Source organism: Streptopelia decaocto (assembly GCF_964273445.1).
Source record: "Streptopelia decaocto genome assembly, chromosome: Z".
Taxonomy (NCBI): Eukaryota; Metazoa; Chordata; class Aves; order Columbiformes; family Columbidae; genus Streptopelia; species Streptopelia decaocto.
This window is the reverse complement of record NC_138657.1, coordinates 61,783,193-61,798,898: the sequence shown is the minus strand read 5'-3', so window position 1 is coordinate 61,798,898 and position 15,706 is coordinate 61,783,193. Positions and strand designations below refer to the sequence as shown.

The window sequence follows — 15,706 nt, the reverse complement described above, 5'->3', positions numbered from 1 at the left end:
TGGTTCTTCGATTATTGATATCCAGAAGATACTTCTGTACCTCTCAAGAAAAATGTCACTTTATCAGTGCAAGAAGAAAACTAAAACCATACCCTGCCACTATAGCTCTATAGAGACAATATTTAAATTAAAAAAAAAAAACAAAACAAAACAACAAACCAGTCTCTTCTTCCTTCACCTTATTTTTGCCCCTTTTTTTTTTTTTTTAGGTAGGGAATAGAAAAGTGATAAATACGCAAGCTTCTCAATTTCCCTTTTTAATCTGCTTTAAAGAAGATGTAAAAAGATGAGCAAAGCAAGGTGAGATTGTACAGTAAAATTACAATTCTTCTTCAGTAAACCTAATTTCTACCTGGAAAAAATATTTAGGTAAAATTTCTCCAGTGGATCACTATAAAAAATATTTCAGAGAAGCATGAATATGTAAAATACACCAGGGAAAATGTATCGCAGAAATTATTTATTTCATGCCAACTTAACTCTTTCACTAGATATTTTAACACACATTTCAAAAATACATCCAGTACAACAATAATTTAGAACACTACAGTGAAAAATCTATAACTCAGTGAATTTCAAAACAAAGTATTATGCATACATACTTGCATCATAAGGCAAAAGAAGATCGTCTATGCATAAGCAGCACTCCTACAACCTATCCTTGATAAACACTGGAAAATGAACATCTTCTATTACTACACCTCTACTTACAAATTCATTCCCTTATCATCCAGATACCTCTATAGAAATATAAGGTATTTCTATAGAAAATAATTAATTTCTACTGTGATGGCTAAGCCATCAGTCTGCAACTATTACAATTCACAGGAGTATGTAAAATATAACAACATTATCCTGAAGAAACAACTGAAGTTGCATCTTATTATTGCCTGCCAATTACAACTAAAACACACATGCACAAAACCATGCTGAGGAATACATTCCAGTGCATTTTAATAGAAACAAAGAATAAACCTGATGGGGCTTCCCATATGACTGAAACAGAAGATACCAAATATAACGCAACATAATCAATGACAGCAAGTAATGTTTTAGAAAGGGATCTAGTTCAAGGTGCTTTTATGCTAGGGATGCTGGGTTTCTGTTAACATAATCCAACGGTGTAGGAGTGTCTCAGCTTTAGATTAGACTACTTAATTAGAGGCACAGCTAGTACTGGAGAACTGCCATGAAGCAGCACATATTCCTGCAGAGCTCACTAGAGAAAAAGACCGTAAAAGTTTCAGAAAGTTTGTAAGATGCACAAATAAGCTGCTCTGAAAAAAGTAATCATTTTCTGAATTTTAAAGAGCAATTAAAACCTAGAAGATAATACATACTCTAAGTAGTGTTTTTGTTAATAATCAAGATGCACTTATTTGTCTGTTATGAATAGGTCACATTTCTTTAACAAACCTCCTAAAAAGTTTTCCTCCGTAGAGTGATCTCTATTTGGTATTGTAAATGCCCCTCAGATTGCAAGTAATTATAGCAATAATGAAAACTAGAACAAAATACTGTATTTTTCACATAGCACTTACAGTATTCCACAGTAAATTCAATAAAAGACAAATTACCATAATCACAGAAAATCAGGCTAATCACTTTTTAATACTTTGTAAAAATTATTATCATAGTTGTTGTAGCAAGAATAAATATGGAAAAGACAACAGTTTTCGGCTATCCCCATTAATACTGTCAATGACAATTTTACAAGTGCAATTTTGATTGCAAAATAAAGGCAGATTATACATCATGATTTATCCAGCAGTGTGAGTTACAGTAGTATAAAGTTTGTTGTTTCTTAACATGTTATCGTACCTAAATAACAAAATATACCATAGTTTCTCCAAAGTGTCACTAAAAGTTGTATATCCTTTACCTTCCCTCATTAAAAAAATCCCTCACTTCATCACTGAGAGCTGCACCTTTCCTAAGCAGAGTGCAGAGGACTCATTTCCCAATATAGATATCAGGATATGTATATTTGTATATTTGTAACTGCCTGAAAAAAACAGAACTACAAATCTAGTAGGAGTAGTAAGTTTGACTAGAGCTTTTTGCTATTCATACTTTTAAAGAAATCTAGTACTGACACCGTATGAAAGTAGCTACTGTTTTCACTCCCACTTTTCAAAGTTCACTACAACTTGCATGGATTATTTTCACTGGTTTAAATCTTTGACATGAAGATACTTAAACATTTGTACTTAACTTGGGTGGGTTTTTTGGTGTTTTGGGGTTTTTTTGGTATTCACAGCTGAAAAGGAAACTGCAGAAATGATGATGAAATGGCAGCATATTCTAACTGCTCAGTAATTCAGAAAGTGAAACTAAAAAAAAAAAAAAAGAGATAATTGACATTTCTTAGCTGCAAATGAATACGACTATATACTGACAGAATAAATAAACCAACATTCAGTTCACAAAAGCAGAGTTTGCAAAGCAGTTATATTTTAAATCACCTAAGCTGGAGCATCAAATGTGATGCAAGAACATGATTAGCCTACAGTACAGTAATGTCTTCAACATATCAAAGCTAGTTTTGAGTTTTTTTAGCTGTGGTAGTGTTAGAACTAGAGCTAAAGTGGCAACTAACTTATAAAAAGTTGCTGCAATTTGTCTATGAATTGTCATAGAATCACAGAACAGTTTGGGTTGGAAGGGACCTTCAAAGCTCATCTAGTCCAACCCCTCTGCCATGAGCAGGGACATTTTCAACTAGATCAGGTTGCTCAGAACCCATCCAGCCTGGCCTTGAATGTCTCCAGGGATGGGGCATCTACCACCTCTCTCAAGTGGGGTAAATCCTTTGGCATGTAGCCCCCAAACAAGTTCTGCATTATTTGTACAAGCAGTAAGCAAATTAGTTTAAAACTAGCTCAAGTACGCAGCAAATGTCGTGCAGGCATTAGTTCCATGATGTTTTTTAATACTTGTAACTCTGTATTTCTTTTTTGAAAATCTTCCAGATTTAGCCACATGAGCTCACAATTGCTTTTCAAAACACACTTCAGATTAATTTGCCGAAAAATTGCACTTAATTAGAGCAACTGCTTGTCAGCAATGACCACTGTGGATGAAACCTGACTTCACTAATCAACCCTGTATTTAAACACCCAGCATCCAGGGAGCATGTGACACCAGGGATCTCCAAGTGCAATCCAGAGAACTCCAGCACTGCCGGAGTTTGCTGTTGGGAGGGAAGGGGGTCAGGCAAAGAGTAAAGTCAGAACCCTGAATTTTAGGAAAGCCAGCTTTTAGCTCTTCAGGGAGTTAGTCAGTCAGAAACCCTGGGAAACTGCCCTCAGGGACAAGGGAGCAGAACACAGCTGGCAGATCTTTAAGGACACTTTCCACAGAGTACAAGAGCTCTCGATCCCCAGGTGTAAGAAACTGGGAAACAAAGGCAAGAAACTGGCATGGCTGAATCAAGACCTGCTGGTCAAACTAAAGAGCAAGAAGGAAATGCACAGGCAGCAGAAGCAGGGACAGGTGTCCTGGGAAGAGCACAGGGACACTGCCCAGTTGTGCAGAGATGGGGTCAGGAAGACCAAGGCACAGCTGGAGCTGAACTTGGCAAGGGACGCAAAGAATAACAAGAAGGGCTTGTACAGGTATGTCAGCCAGAAAAGGAAGGTCAAAGAAAGTGTACTCCCCTGGTGTGCAAGACTGGCAAACTGGTAACAACAGACAAGGAGAAGGCTGAGATATTCAACAACCTTTTTGCCTCAGTCTTCACTGGCAGCCTCTCTTCCCACACCTCTTGAGTGGATGAAATAAAACACAGGGATAGGGGGATCAAAGTACCTCCAACTATAAGAGAAGATCAGGTTCACGATCACATGAAGAACCTGAACATAGGTAAGTCTATGGGACCTGATGAGATGCATCTCAGAGTCCTGAGGGAATTGGCTGATGTAGTTGCGAGATTTGAGAAGTCACAGCAGTCAGGTGAAGTTTCTGGAGACTGGAAAAAAGGAAACATCACACCTATTTTGAAAAAGAGTAGAAAGGAGGACCCTGGGAACTACTGACCTGTCAATCTCACCTCTGTGCCTGGTGTGCTGGTTTGACTGAAAATGGGTTAATTTTCTTCATGCAATTAGAAACCTCTCTTTTTCATAGCTAGCACAGTCATTATTTGGACTTAGTTTGAGAACAAGCGATAAAACCCCAGCACAGGGTTAATGTTTTTAATTGCTCTGGTCTGAGAGCCAAGGACATTCTGAATGCTCTGCCCACAGGTGTGAGGCATCGAAGAAGGTGGGCATGGATGGGGCAGAGCTTGACTGACACCCAGGCTGATCAATGAGAGTATTCCATCCCATTAGTGTCATGCTAATTATTTAAGGGGAAGCTAGGAGTTGGGATCTTCTGGTTTTGCTTCTTTCGCTATCTCTTGCTCTTGCTAACGAGCTGGGGGAGTTTCAGTCGGGATGTTGAGCTCGGCCTTTTGCATCCAGCAGAGGCCTCTTGGTTTCTCTGCCTTTTTCCTCTCCTTTTTTTCTCTCTGGGATCGGCTGTTTGGACCAGGTGTGGCTTGCTGGCACTGGCTGCTCAGTTGTGCACAGAGTTCATAAGGAATTGCCTTGAGTACCTTTTATTTCTATTTTATATATATACACATATGTACTACTAGTGTATTAGTATTTTGTTATTTTATTAAACTGTTTATCTCAATCCAAGTTTCTCCCTTCCCTTTTGATTCTCTCCCCTGTTGGGAGACACCTGGGAAGATGACGAAGCAGATCCTCCCAGAAGCTATACTAAGGCACATGAAGAACAGGGAGGTGATTCGAGACAGTCAACAGAGCTTCACAAAGGGCAAGTCCTGTCTGACCAACCTAGTGGCCTTCTGTGATAGAGTGACTACCTCAGTGGACAAGTGAAGGGCTATGAATGTCATCTACCTGGATTTCTGTAAAGCCTTAAAGCCTTTAACACTGTCCCCCACAACATTCTTCTCTTTAAATTGAACATATGGATTTGATGTTTGGTGTATTTGACTGTTGGTGTATGTATTTGACTGTTTGGTGTATGAGGAATTGGCTGGATGGTGGCATCCAGAGGGCAGTGATCAAGGGCTCGGTATCGCAATTGACACTGGTGACAAATGGTGTCCCTCAGGGTTCTGTATTGGGATCAGCACTGTTTAGTATCTTCATCAATGACACAAACACTAGGATCAAGTGCACCTTCAGCAAATTTGCAGATGACACCAAGCTGAGTGGTGCAGTTGACACTCCTGAGGGACAGGATGCCATCCAGAAGGACCTGGACAAGCTTGTGAAGTGGGTCCACGTGAACCTCATGAGGTTCAACAAGGCCAAGTGCAAGGTCCTGCAACTGGGTCAGGTCAACCACCAATATCAATCCAGGCTGGGAGATGAAGGGATTGAGAGCAGCCCTGTGGAGAAGGACTTGGGGGTGCTGGTGGATGAAAGATTGGACATGAACCAGCAATGTGCACTCGCAGCCCAGAAAGCCAATCATATCTTGAGCTGCATCAAAAGCAGTGTGGCCATCAGGTCAGGGGAGGTGATTCTGCCCCTCTGCTCTGCTCTGGTGAGACCCCACCTGGAGTCCTGTGTCCAGCTCTGGAGCCCTCAGCACAGGAAAGACATGGACCTGTTGGAGAGGGGCCTGAGGAGCCACAAAAATGATCAGAGGCTGGAACAGCTCTGCTGTGAGGACAGGCTGAGAGAGTTGGGGTTGTTCAGCCTGGAGAAGAAAAGGCTCCAGGGAGACATTATTGTGGCCTTTCAGTGTTTAAAAGGGGCTTATAAGAAAGATGGGGACAGAATTTTTGGAGGGCCTGTTGTAACAGGACAGGAAGTAATGATTTTAAACTGATAGAAGGGAGATTCAGCCTAGATATAAGGAAGAAACTTTTGACTGTGATGGTGTTGAGTGAGACACTGGCACAGGTTGCCCAGAGAGGTGGTCGATGCCCCATCCCTGGAGACATTCAAGGCCAGGCTGGATGGGGCTCTGAGCAACCTGATCTAGTTAAATACGTTCCTGCTCATTGCAGGGACATTTAAAGGTCCCTTCCAACCCAAACTTTTCTATGATTCTGTGATTCCATGACCTCTTGAGAGATTTTCAGAGCTCTAATTCCCATGCTTTCAAAGAGCAGCCATTGGTTGCTCCATCACTCCACTGCAACATCAAAAAAGGTCAGTGGATTCCCACCTCAATTTCTATGTTAGCAACTGAAATCCCACTGCCATTAATTTATACAGTCAACTCCTTTAATTATTGTATCCCAAGGAAAACTGCACAAAGGACTTGCACCAGGGACTAGTTAGCTTTTGTATATGAAATCCTGACCAAGTTTCCACTGAAAATTATGTTTGCAGTCATTCCACTCATTTCTGAGAGGCAAAGAGCAGGCCCCAAGAAAACTCAGTTCAACTCTCTGAAGTCAGCAAGAGCCAGGTAAAGATACTTCACAAGCATTCAGAAAAATCAAACACTCCTTCTATAATTTTTTCATTAGCACTGAATTAGACGCCTTTGTAATGACATTTCAAGACCTAAAGAACTTGAGCCTCATTTCATCCGAAGATTTTCACAAATAAAATTTCAGGCAATTAAATGAGAGATAATTTTTTAAAAAGGAAATATTAAGTCTAAGAGCACTGATGTGGATGGATTTCTTAGGACTTATAAAAGGCTGAATTCAGGATAGCATTTCTAAGTACATCTAAAATAAATTTAATAAGTGCTAACATAAAGTCGCTAAAGAACAAACTGAATAAAAAGAGTTTCATTTTCTTGACTTCCAGTCCCTGATACAGCCATAAGATTTTGATCAAGCTTTTATAATACACATAATAAACTAAAAAAGTGCCGTCTTACAGGTGATCTGGAAATTGCTTGAGCGTGAATGCATGCGGGCATGGCTGTCATTCAGTGTATTCACCTAAGAACAGAACTGATGATTATTTTATGTCTTCTGATTTATTAATATAATTATTTCTATACAAATAGAGTATTTTTTTCTCCTTCATAGTAACAATTCAGTGTTTTAAAACAGGCAGATCAATATATTACAAATACCACTACTGTTAGAATACATAAAGTACTAAATCACAGGAGGTAGTTAGATCCCCATCAACAATTACTTCAGAAAACAAAGACTATTTTTAAAAATTAGTAGAACACCTCATTAATGAAAATATACTTTAAGAATAACTAATACCCAGCTGCTTTAAGGAATATCTGTTTTTTAAGCATGATAAAAAAATTAAGACAGAAAGATGTTCTCTTTCAGTTTTCAACATAACTTTGCAACAGCACATAATAAAACTTTCAAGTGGTAAAGACATAAGACAAACTGCAATCAAGCAATGTTTTAAATTAATTTTTCAACGATAAAAAGAATTTGACCACATCTTTTACCTTATGATTACACTTGAAAATTCCTTCAACTAACTACAGTTTAAAAATTTATCTACATCAGTGAAATTAATGTGAAGCTTTTTTACACTGTTATAATTGGCATTTTTGAATGGCATTCAATTGAATAAGCATTATTCTTTTTGCAAGAACTTACTGCAAAATACAGGCACCTTAAAAACAGATACATAATGCAACCTGGGCATTTGGAACATCAAAAGTGTTTACCGTTATCTACTCATGCTATGTATTTCCCTTCTTTTATGAAAAAGTCTACAATTTGAAGCTGTGCCTGAGGTGTGTGCAAATTATAATGTTTCAGCATCTAACTCAATTTTCACATTATATTTCTTTTACATTTAAAAAACCATTATTGTGCCAAGATTTTCAAACATTACAAGTGTAAAAATCTTAAGCAGATATCATATAATCAATAATGTATTCTTGCTATTGCACATAGACTCACTCATATGACAGTGAAACTCAGGTCCATAATCAATTTCAACCATTTAAACATGCTACAATCATTTATCTGCATATACAGTTAGAAAGAAAAAAATATAGCCTTTCTTGACCGATACATCTTGCTCCAAAATTTATGCCACCAAATTCAAGGAAGAACAGCCTGCCATGATTTTTGAGAAGTCATGGCAGACAGGTGAAGTCCCTGGAGACTAGAAAAAGGGCAACATTGCACCTGTTTTGAAAAAGAGTAGAAAGGAGGACCCTGAAAACTACTGACATGTCAACCTCACCTCTGTGCCTGGGAAGATCATGGAACACATCCCCCTAAAAGCTATGCTAAGGCGCGTGGAGGACAGGGAGGTGACTCGAGACAGTCAGAACAGCTTCACCAAGGACAAGTCCTGCCTGACCCACCTAGTGGCCACAGTGATTACATCAGACAACAAAAGAAGGGCTACTGATGTTGTCTACCTGGACTTCTGTAAAGCCTTTGACACTGTCCCCCACAAAAACTTTCTAAGTTGGAGAGATATGGATTTGATAGGTGGACTGTTTGGTGTATGAGGAATTGGCTGGATGGTGGCATCCAGGGAGTAGTGGTCAGGGGCTCAATATTTGGATGGACACCGGTGACAAGTGGTGTCCCTCAGGGTTCTGTACTGGGACCAGTACTGTTTAGTATCTTCATCAATGACACAGACACTGAGATCAAGTGCACCTTCAGCAAAATTTGATGACACCAAGCTGAGTGGTGCAGCTGACACGCCTGAAGGCCCAGAGGGACCCAGGCAAGCTCAAGGGCCTGTTGCAAAAGGACAAGGGTTAATGGTTTTAAACTAAAGGAGATTAGGTTAGACACAAGGAAGACATTTTTTACAATGAGGGTGGTAAAATACTGGAACAGGTTCCCCAGAGAGGTGGTAGATGCCCCATCCCCTGGAGACAATCCAGGCCAGGCTGGATGGGGCTCTGAGAAACCTGATCTAGTTGAAGATGTCACTGTTCATTGCAGGAGGCTTGGACTAGATGACCTTTGAAGGTCCCTTCCAACAAAAACTATTCTATGATTCTATAATTCAATCTTCTTGCTTATATGGGGTCTGATTCAAAGACCACTAAAGCCAAAAGAAGCCTTTATGCCTAACCCAAAATCTACTGAAATGAATTAAGTTCAAATAGAAAAATTATATAAAGTGTTTACTACAGTAATTGATATAACTGCACTTTGGGTGCATCAAGATGCCCTCACAACCTCTCTTAAAATATAAAAAAATTTCTTCTAAAAATCGCCTTCCTAAAACTTGCAGTGCTACAGTTCAAGGTATATTTATTAAGTTTACCCTCTATTAACTCAATTAACAGTCTTCTCTTTTTGGTAATGACACAAAAGCCCACACTGATGCACAACAATATCTACAATAGAAGAAGCATATTCTTGTCATAAGCAGTATAGTTATCATACAAGTGCATTTCCAAAATAGTTGTTCCTTCATATTCTTTTTCTAAACAAAAATGTTCTTTCTAGTTCAGCAATATACCATTAATACAATATTTTCTAAGCAATAAGTAGGAATAGATTTCCAAGGAATTTTCTTTAGCTTTGAGGAGTTTAGACATCATCAAAAATTTTGCTTCGAGACATTGACAGGTATCTTCCACCAGGCTGGTACCTGCAGAATCAATTTTAAATATGAAAAAGTATCACAGGAAGTAAAAAAAAAAAAAAAAAAAAAAAATCAAGACCCATGAAATCATATAGCTTTCATTGTACTCTTACTCCTTCACTCTCAATGTATTACAGGATCTGAAGTTCTACTGAATTACTGTTTCCATGAGAATTTCATAAGTAGTTATTAAATTAAATCTCATGTGACCAAGAAAAACAGTGATATGAATACCAGGAGCCTTAACAAACTTTCTTCCCCTGATACAAAGGAAAGAAGTTGAATGTTTTTGTTGAACAGAATTTTCCTCTTTAAAAAATCCCCAAAATATCCAATAGCAAAAATAGTTTGAGTGACACAGACACGCACAGACACGCACACACAGACACACACGCACACAGTGCTCTTACTGTCCTAGAATGTTTGTAATTATTGCAGGAGCTCTAGTTGTAAAAATCAATGTAACATGAGCTCTTTTTAAGTGAATTGAGACTTCATACGCAATTATTCTTGATTTATTACCTCTATGAAATGAAAAGTAGGTTGCCAGAGGAAAGCTCAACTAAGCTCTGTGGCTCCAGATTTTCTTTTTAAATAAAAAGTTCAGAATATTCCACTCTGCATAGTTCATTATAGGTCCCAGAAGACTTCAGGTACTGTACTTGAAAAGTATTTGCTCCAAAAGAATTATATATGCATATTGCTATTTTTGCAGACTACTACCCCTTTCACACTCTATAGAAGACAACAGCTGAGAGAATGGCTAGGCTAGTTCCTCTTTAAACTGTTGTGCTTAAAAAGAAAAAACTTTTGAAATGTGGTGACATTAGAAGCGTTAAGTTGTTGACACAAACTAAGATTGCTGAATCAATCTGTAAAACCTGGCAGTGGCATTTAACAGCATTCTTTGCATGTTTTTGAAGTGACATTTATTAATATTTGTTGACATTATAGATAAGTCATTTATGATTTTTTAATTTGATTAGGTATGCTGGTTTTAGCTGAAAAATAATGTAAACTATAACTTTTTGTAAGGGAATTTAGAATTATTTCTCATTAAATGGTTCTACATTGTAAATACCTAGATAAAAAAGCACCCATAAAATGTATTGCTTCTTATTACAAATAGGAGCAGAGCTTAGTAGCTATACTCTATTTCACAATTAAGGAAATTTGGTGTTGCAGTCAAACCCATAGAATCACAGAATTCTCCATTATAGATGTACTAGGCTGTGTACTCTAGGACTTCTTGTTCAATAAGATCAGATTTTAATTTACTCCAGTAGTTCCAAGATTGGATCCCCAGGTGTATTCCTGCAAGTTCTGGTCTTGTAATACTCAGTTTTATTTCTTGCAGCCCTTTGTGACGGTCTTTGTACATGGAAATCAAGTGAGCTTTCTGAAGTCTTACAGGAAACTATAGAAAACCTTTTATTGTACATATACATGTCATTCTTCAGTTCTTTCACTTCCGTTTTTATATGCAGTATTTTTCATATTATGCCAATACACAAAATTATATTAAACCTTCAGGTTTCAATTGGCTCTAAAACAAATCCCATATCATGGGAGAAAAGAAATAAAGGAAAAGAGCTAGGTGAGACAACAAATTTTGTTTTCAGAACTATTTTTATGATACCATCTGATATAGCTGCCATAGTTCAGAAGACAGAAGACATTAGTATATTTAATTGTAAGTGACAAAGACTCCTCACCTTCCCGCATCCGATTCAAGAGGGTCATCACTAATCGACTCTGCATTAAAGTCCAAAGGTTCTGCATCCTGGAGGAGTTCTATTCTATCTCTTTCAGTCCTGCCATTTGATCGGGTATATTTTGATAGTGCTGAATAGGTAAAAGGAAGGAAAGACTCATTTGCTCTATGAACACCTTGGAGTATGTGGAGACATAAAATATAAGAGACCATAATAATGATTTGCCAGTATCTCATTCAAAGTGTAAGTGTGATGATTTGGAGTAGATTCAATATTAAAGCAAATCTGGCTACATACTCAAATTTGTACTATTTCATTTTTGTATCTCCAAAGCAATTTAACTATAACTTTCCCTTAAATAGTATGGTATCTGCTTTGCAAAGAATTAAAAAAAAAAGAAAAAAGAAAAAAAGAAGTTGTACGCAAACTTTACCTTTAAATTGATAAATTATCCATTCACTTTCCCAAACTCCCACTTTAACTAATCTAATTGGAAGGTTTTGGTTTTGTTTTCAAAGAGGCAATCTCATGAACTAATGAAATATAGGTATTTTGCAGTTCACTCTGCCTCGTTCACTAGGCTAGTACCTACAGATTGTTTTGGTGCTTGAATAATACATATTTATATGGTTAATATTAAAATATAATTTCATATAATTTCAGTTAGTCTAGCACTGAAAATTTGGGTTTCCAACTTCGTAAAGAGGAGAGGGAAAGCTACCAGAGTTGTCTCAAAAGCCTGTTCAAAGCTGCCCTCCTCCTCCCCCTTTTTCCTTCTTTTTTTCAGTTTCACTTACTTGTTGTCAGCTTACAGGAGCACATAGAATACATAAAAAACTTACTTTAACACTGTGACAAAATTTTTCAAGGCTTAGAGCATCCACAAAGGAGTGTTTTGCTAATAGACATTATTAAATGAACACATATATGCTCATGTGATAGATTATTTGCTTTATATTTGTTGGTCATTTATCTGATTATTCCATTATTCCAGTCTGAGAGAGTTCACTTGCAACTAGAACAGGTGAATTTAAAGATTTAAAACTCTCAACTTCAAGACACAAGACACATCCTAAATAAATTCTCTTTGTTGATAACTGCTACTCTAATTGCAATCATTGTATCCCATAAGAAGATCAAGTAATTGACACCAGCCAGAATCTCCAGCCTCAGCTAGTTGAAGCGTTGAAGATAGAAAGAAACACAGCACCCTTTTCAGGTGTCTTTAATGGGCAAGATGGTACTGTGCCACAGAAGGGAATAGTCATAATCATCTAAGGGAATAATAATCTAAGGGAATAATCATAATCAAAGACAAAAAGGAATCTATTTGAAGCTACTCACACAACCAGTGCTGTACACACAAGATACTAAAAAAACAAAGCGAACTCAGCTCAAAATGCACAAAGCTTACGTCTATTGGTATTGGCCTCTGAGAAGCTGGATTCTTTTTGGTCTGTGTGGACAACTCTGTTTCTAGTGGAATCGTCTCTATTTCCATACCGTTCCTTCCACTCCTGAAAAAATTACAAAAATGAAAACACAAGCTGTTATGAAAAAATAACACAACGAAAGCATACATAGGATCAAGAAATATTCCAGACCCACTATTTAGAGCTAATTGGTCAAGTGCATCAGACTATGAAAAGTAATATTTTGAAAATGGTCCTCTTGACACAGAAACAATTTTTGTTTTGTTTTAAACTCAAGATATGTCCCTTCACTAAAGCAGTTACCATAATGGTTCTTAAGAAAGACTTGCAGAACTACATATTACATCTGCACATGAAGTTCATTTAACTGCTCTAAGTTATGGTGAGAATGTTGCTTTTTTGGATTTCTGCTTCCATCTAGTGGTAGAATGGTAAAATAACCAGATGCAGATAGCACGAAAAAAAAAAAAAATTTGACAAGCCATGTTTTCTAAGCTTGTTGTTTTGTTGTGTTTCCATTCCACTACATTTTAGTACATACACATTTTAGTATGAAGTACAATAAAATATTGAAGAAGAAAATGTCTCATGCTTTTATTAGGCCACAACTTCATGTCTCAATAGAAACTTCTCCAATTGTTGCAATTACTTCAATATGTTTTGGATGCGTATCTAGATCTCAGATCATGGACTGGTAGGAACTGGTATACTCAAAATTACTGTGTTAATCTATACCACATGTTACAGTTCTAAGCTGCAGCAGGATCAAGCTGCATGCTTGCATGCAATAGAGTCAATCATGATCCAGAAGAAGGTAACACTCTCTGAAGCCCCACAAGTTTCAAGAATGAACGTACTACAGTATTTAACAAACTCAAAAATCAGGTAACATCTGAAATTGAGTTTGCTGTTGAATTAAAACTGTTGCTTAATGTCAGATCAGTTTATTGTATACTAAATGCATCATGCATTTGCCACTACTTGGTTTCACAATAAGTTCAAGTTCTAAAATCATGAGATTGGGGGGAAAGGATCAGAAGAAAGGTCTATGCAGTACAACTATGCAGTACTGGCTTGCATAAAGAATTGAAGTATCCCTGACCTTGAAAAGAAGAGAGTTTTCAGTCCCAGTATTATCTTCCTTTCTGCAGATAATATTTTTCCCTTATTTTAATCTGTTCATTCTTTGTATGCATCCTTTCAATTTACCTCTTTGATTGTGACTTTCTACACTAATTTCCAAATGTTGTAACTTAATGAAAAATAAAGCTTATAGTTAACTAAAGCTGCTTAAAATGAAGCTGCCTGAATTATTTTCTTATCCAGACTGACTGCCTTTACAAATCTTGCAATTCAATATGCACTCAAAGTATAATTTGAATCAAACATTCTGTTTGTAACTCAGAGTTAACAGTATTAATTCTGTCTTAAACGTAATTCCTTCACCTGAAAAAAAAAATTGTACCAATTACTTTCCAATGAGCACACAAAGCTACAGGTAAGTTTGGGAGCAGCATACAGTCCTCATTTCAGTGAATATGATGACATTGCAACTGTGGTTATTTCAAGAAGAGCGGTATCAACAGAAAAAACTGATAATAAGACCCTGCTTAATGCTTATTGCACTTTTTGACATAGACTGTTCTCACAGAACACTGAGTAACAAAAGTGTCCAAGTAGCATGACCACAATCATCCTCTTACCCTTTAAAACTAAAGAATAAATTGTTTTTTCCCCTCAGCCAAGACTATTCTGCAAGATTAAACTGATTCCATCAATTATTGGATTTTTTTTTTGTGAAATACAACATACTGAATTAGATAGCAATGGCAAACCCTATCAGATAGTGCAGTAGATTAAAACAATATCTCATACCCTTCTTCTGTTTTCACCTTCTTCCTGCCTTTGTCGTTTTCTTTTCTCTATAAATTAAAAAAAAAAAAAAAAATAGTTTGAGCTATATACAAGAAAAATCGTTACCATTTTTCTAAACAAACAACGAAAATCCAAAACTAACTAGCAAAGACTCTTATTGAAATAGATGGCTTATACAATTAAATTAAAGCAAAAGACAGAGCTGCTTGTCTATCACTATGAAGTTTTCCATTAAAATGAATTCATCAATATGATATCTCACGTCAAGGCATAACATCTGGATACCAGTTGGCAAAGCAAAAAAACCTCTTACAAATAGTTTGAAGAAGTATAACGTTAGGAAGAAACTTGAGCATTATTGCACCAAAATCTTGCTGAAGTTCTGTAAAGGCTAACATATGGCCCAAATAGTTCATGTCCACATCTGCTATTAAGATGGAAGTGGAACATAACAGTAACAAAGAAAGAGAAACCTCTTGTTTAAGGGAATGAGAGATACTCCTCTTTCTCCAAAAAAAGAAATACTGATACTTCAAGTAAATTTAGGTCTTGTTTTTCATAATCTATGAAAGAAGGATAAAAGTATTTTATAACACTGTATCCAGAGATTTTAATATCTAAGCATTTACTCAAGAACCACAACAGCTTTTAACAACTTTCAAGAAACACTTTCAATAAAAATTAACTCTAAGAAAAAAAAAGGCAAGAAGCTCTCCAAAACAGCACATAATTACAGCTTTACAGAACAGCATATTTTGTATGATAAAACACAGCCATTAGTTGAAACAGTAAAAAATCCTAAAGAAAATTACAGAATTCAGACAGCTCAATCAACACATTTACAGAAAAAAAAAAAAAATTAAAATGAGTTTGTTGATGGTAAAGATAATTTAAGTGCTAACTATCCTTTATGCCAGATTACACAGGTACCTGCTCAGGTATTATTATATCAGCAACGGCTTCAGAGGAGTACCACTTATTTGAAGTGTAAAATCTTTAGAAGTATCTAAAATTCAGATGCTGCACAAGTAAACCTGATATTTCGTTTCAGATTCCAATGAAGTCAATAATTGTTTATATAGCAAACACAGAGCTGTAAGTCTACTGCATTTTGTGCAGCAGACTGCCTCAGCAGTTTTTGAAATAC

General features: G+C 36.8%; 1 protein-coding gene across 2 annotated transcripts in view; it reads right to left on the bottom strand.

The window, feature by feature from the left end:
- Window positions 1-443: 443 nt before the first annotated feature.
- The window catches only part of LMBRD2 (LMBR1 domain containing 2), a 38,350-nt gene continuing 23,087 nt past the window's right edge, over window positions 444-15,706 (bottom strand). The window contains exons 15-19 of one of the 2 annotated variants that reach the window (XR_014186284.1): window positions 14,560-14,606; window positions 12,666-12,768; window positions 11,252-11,381; window positions 6,868-9,542; window positions 444-2,333 (exon numbers count right to left, since the gene is read on the bottom strand). Coding sequence is in view for 1 of the 2 variants with exons in the window: in XM_082075505.1 (XP_081931631.1) it covers window positions 9,482-9,542; window positions 11,252-11,381; window positions 12,666-12,768; window positions 14,560-14,606 (341 nt within the window). In the remaining variant the exon portion in view is untranslated. Of the gene's footprint in view, window positions 9,543-11,251; window positions 11,382-12,665; window positions 12,769-14,559; window positions 14,607-15,706 lie in introns of both variants that reach the window. The other variant, XM_082075505.1, reaches the window with a different exon arrangement.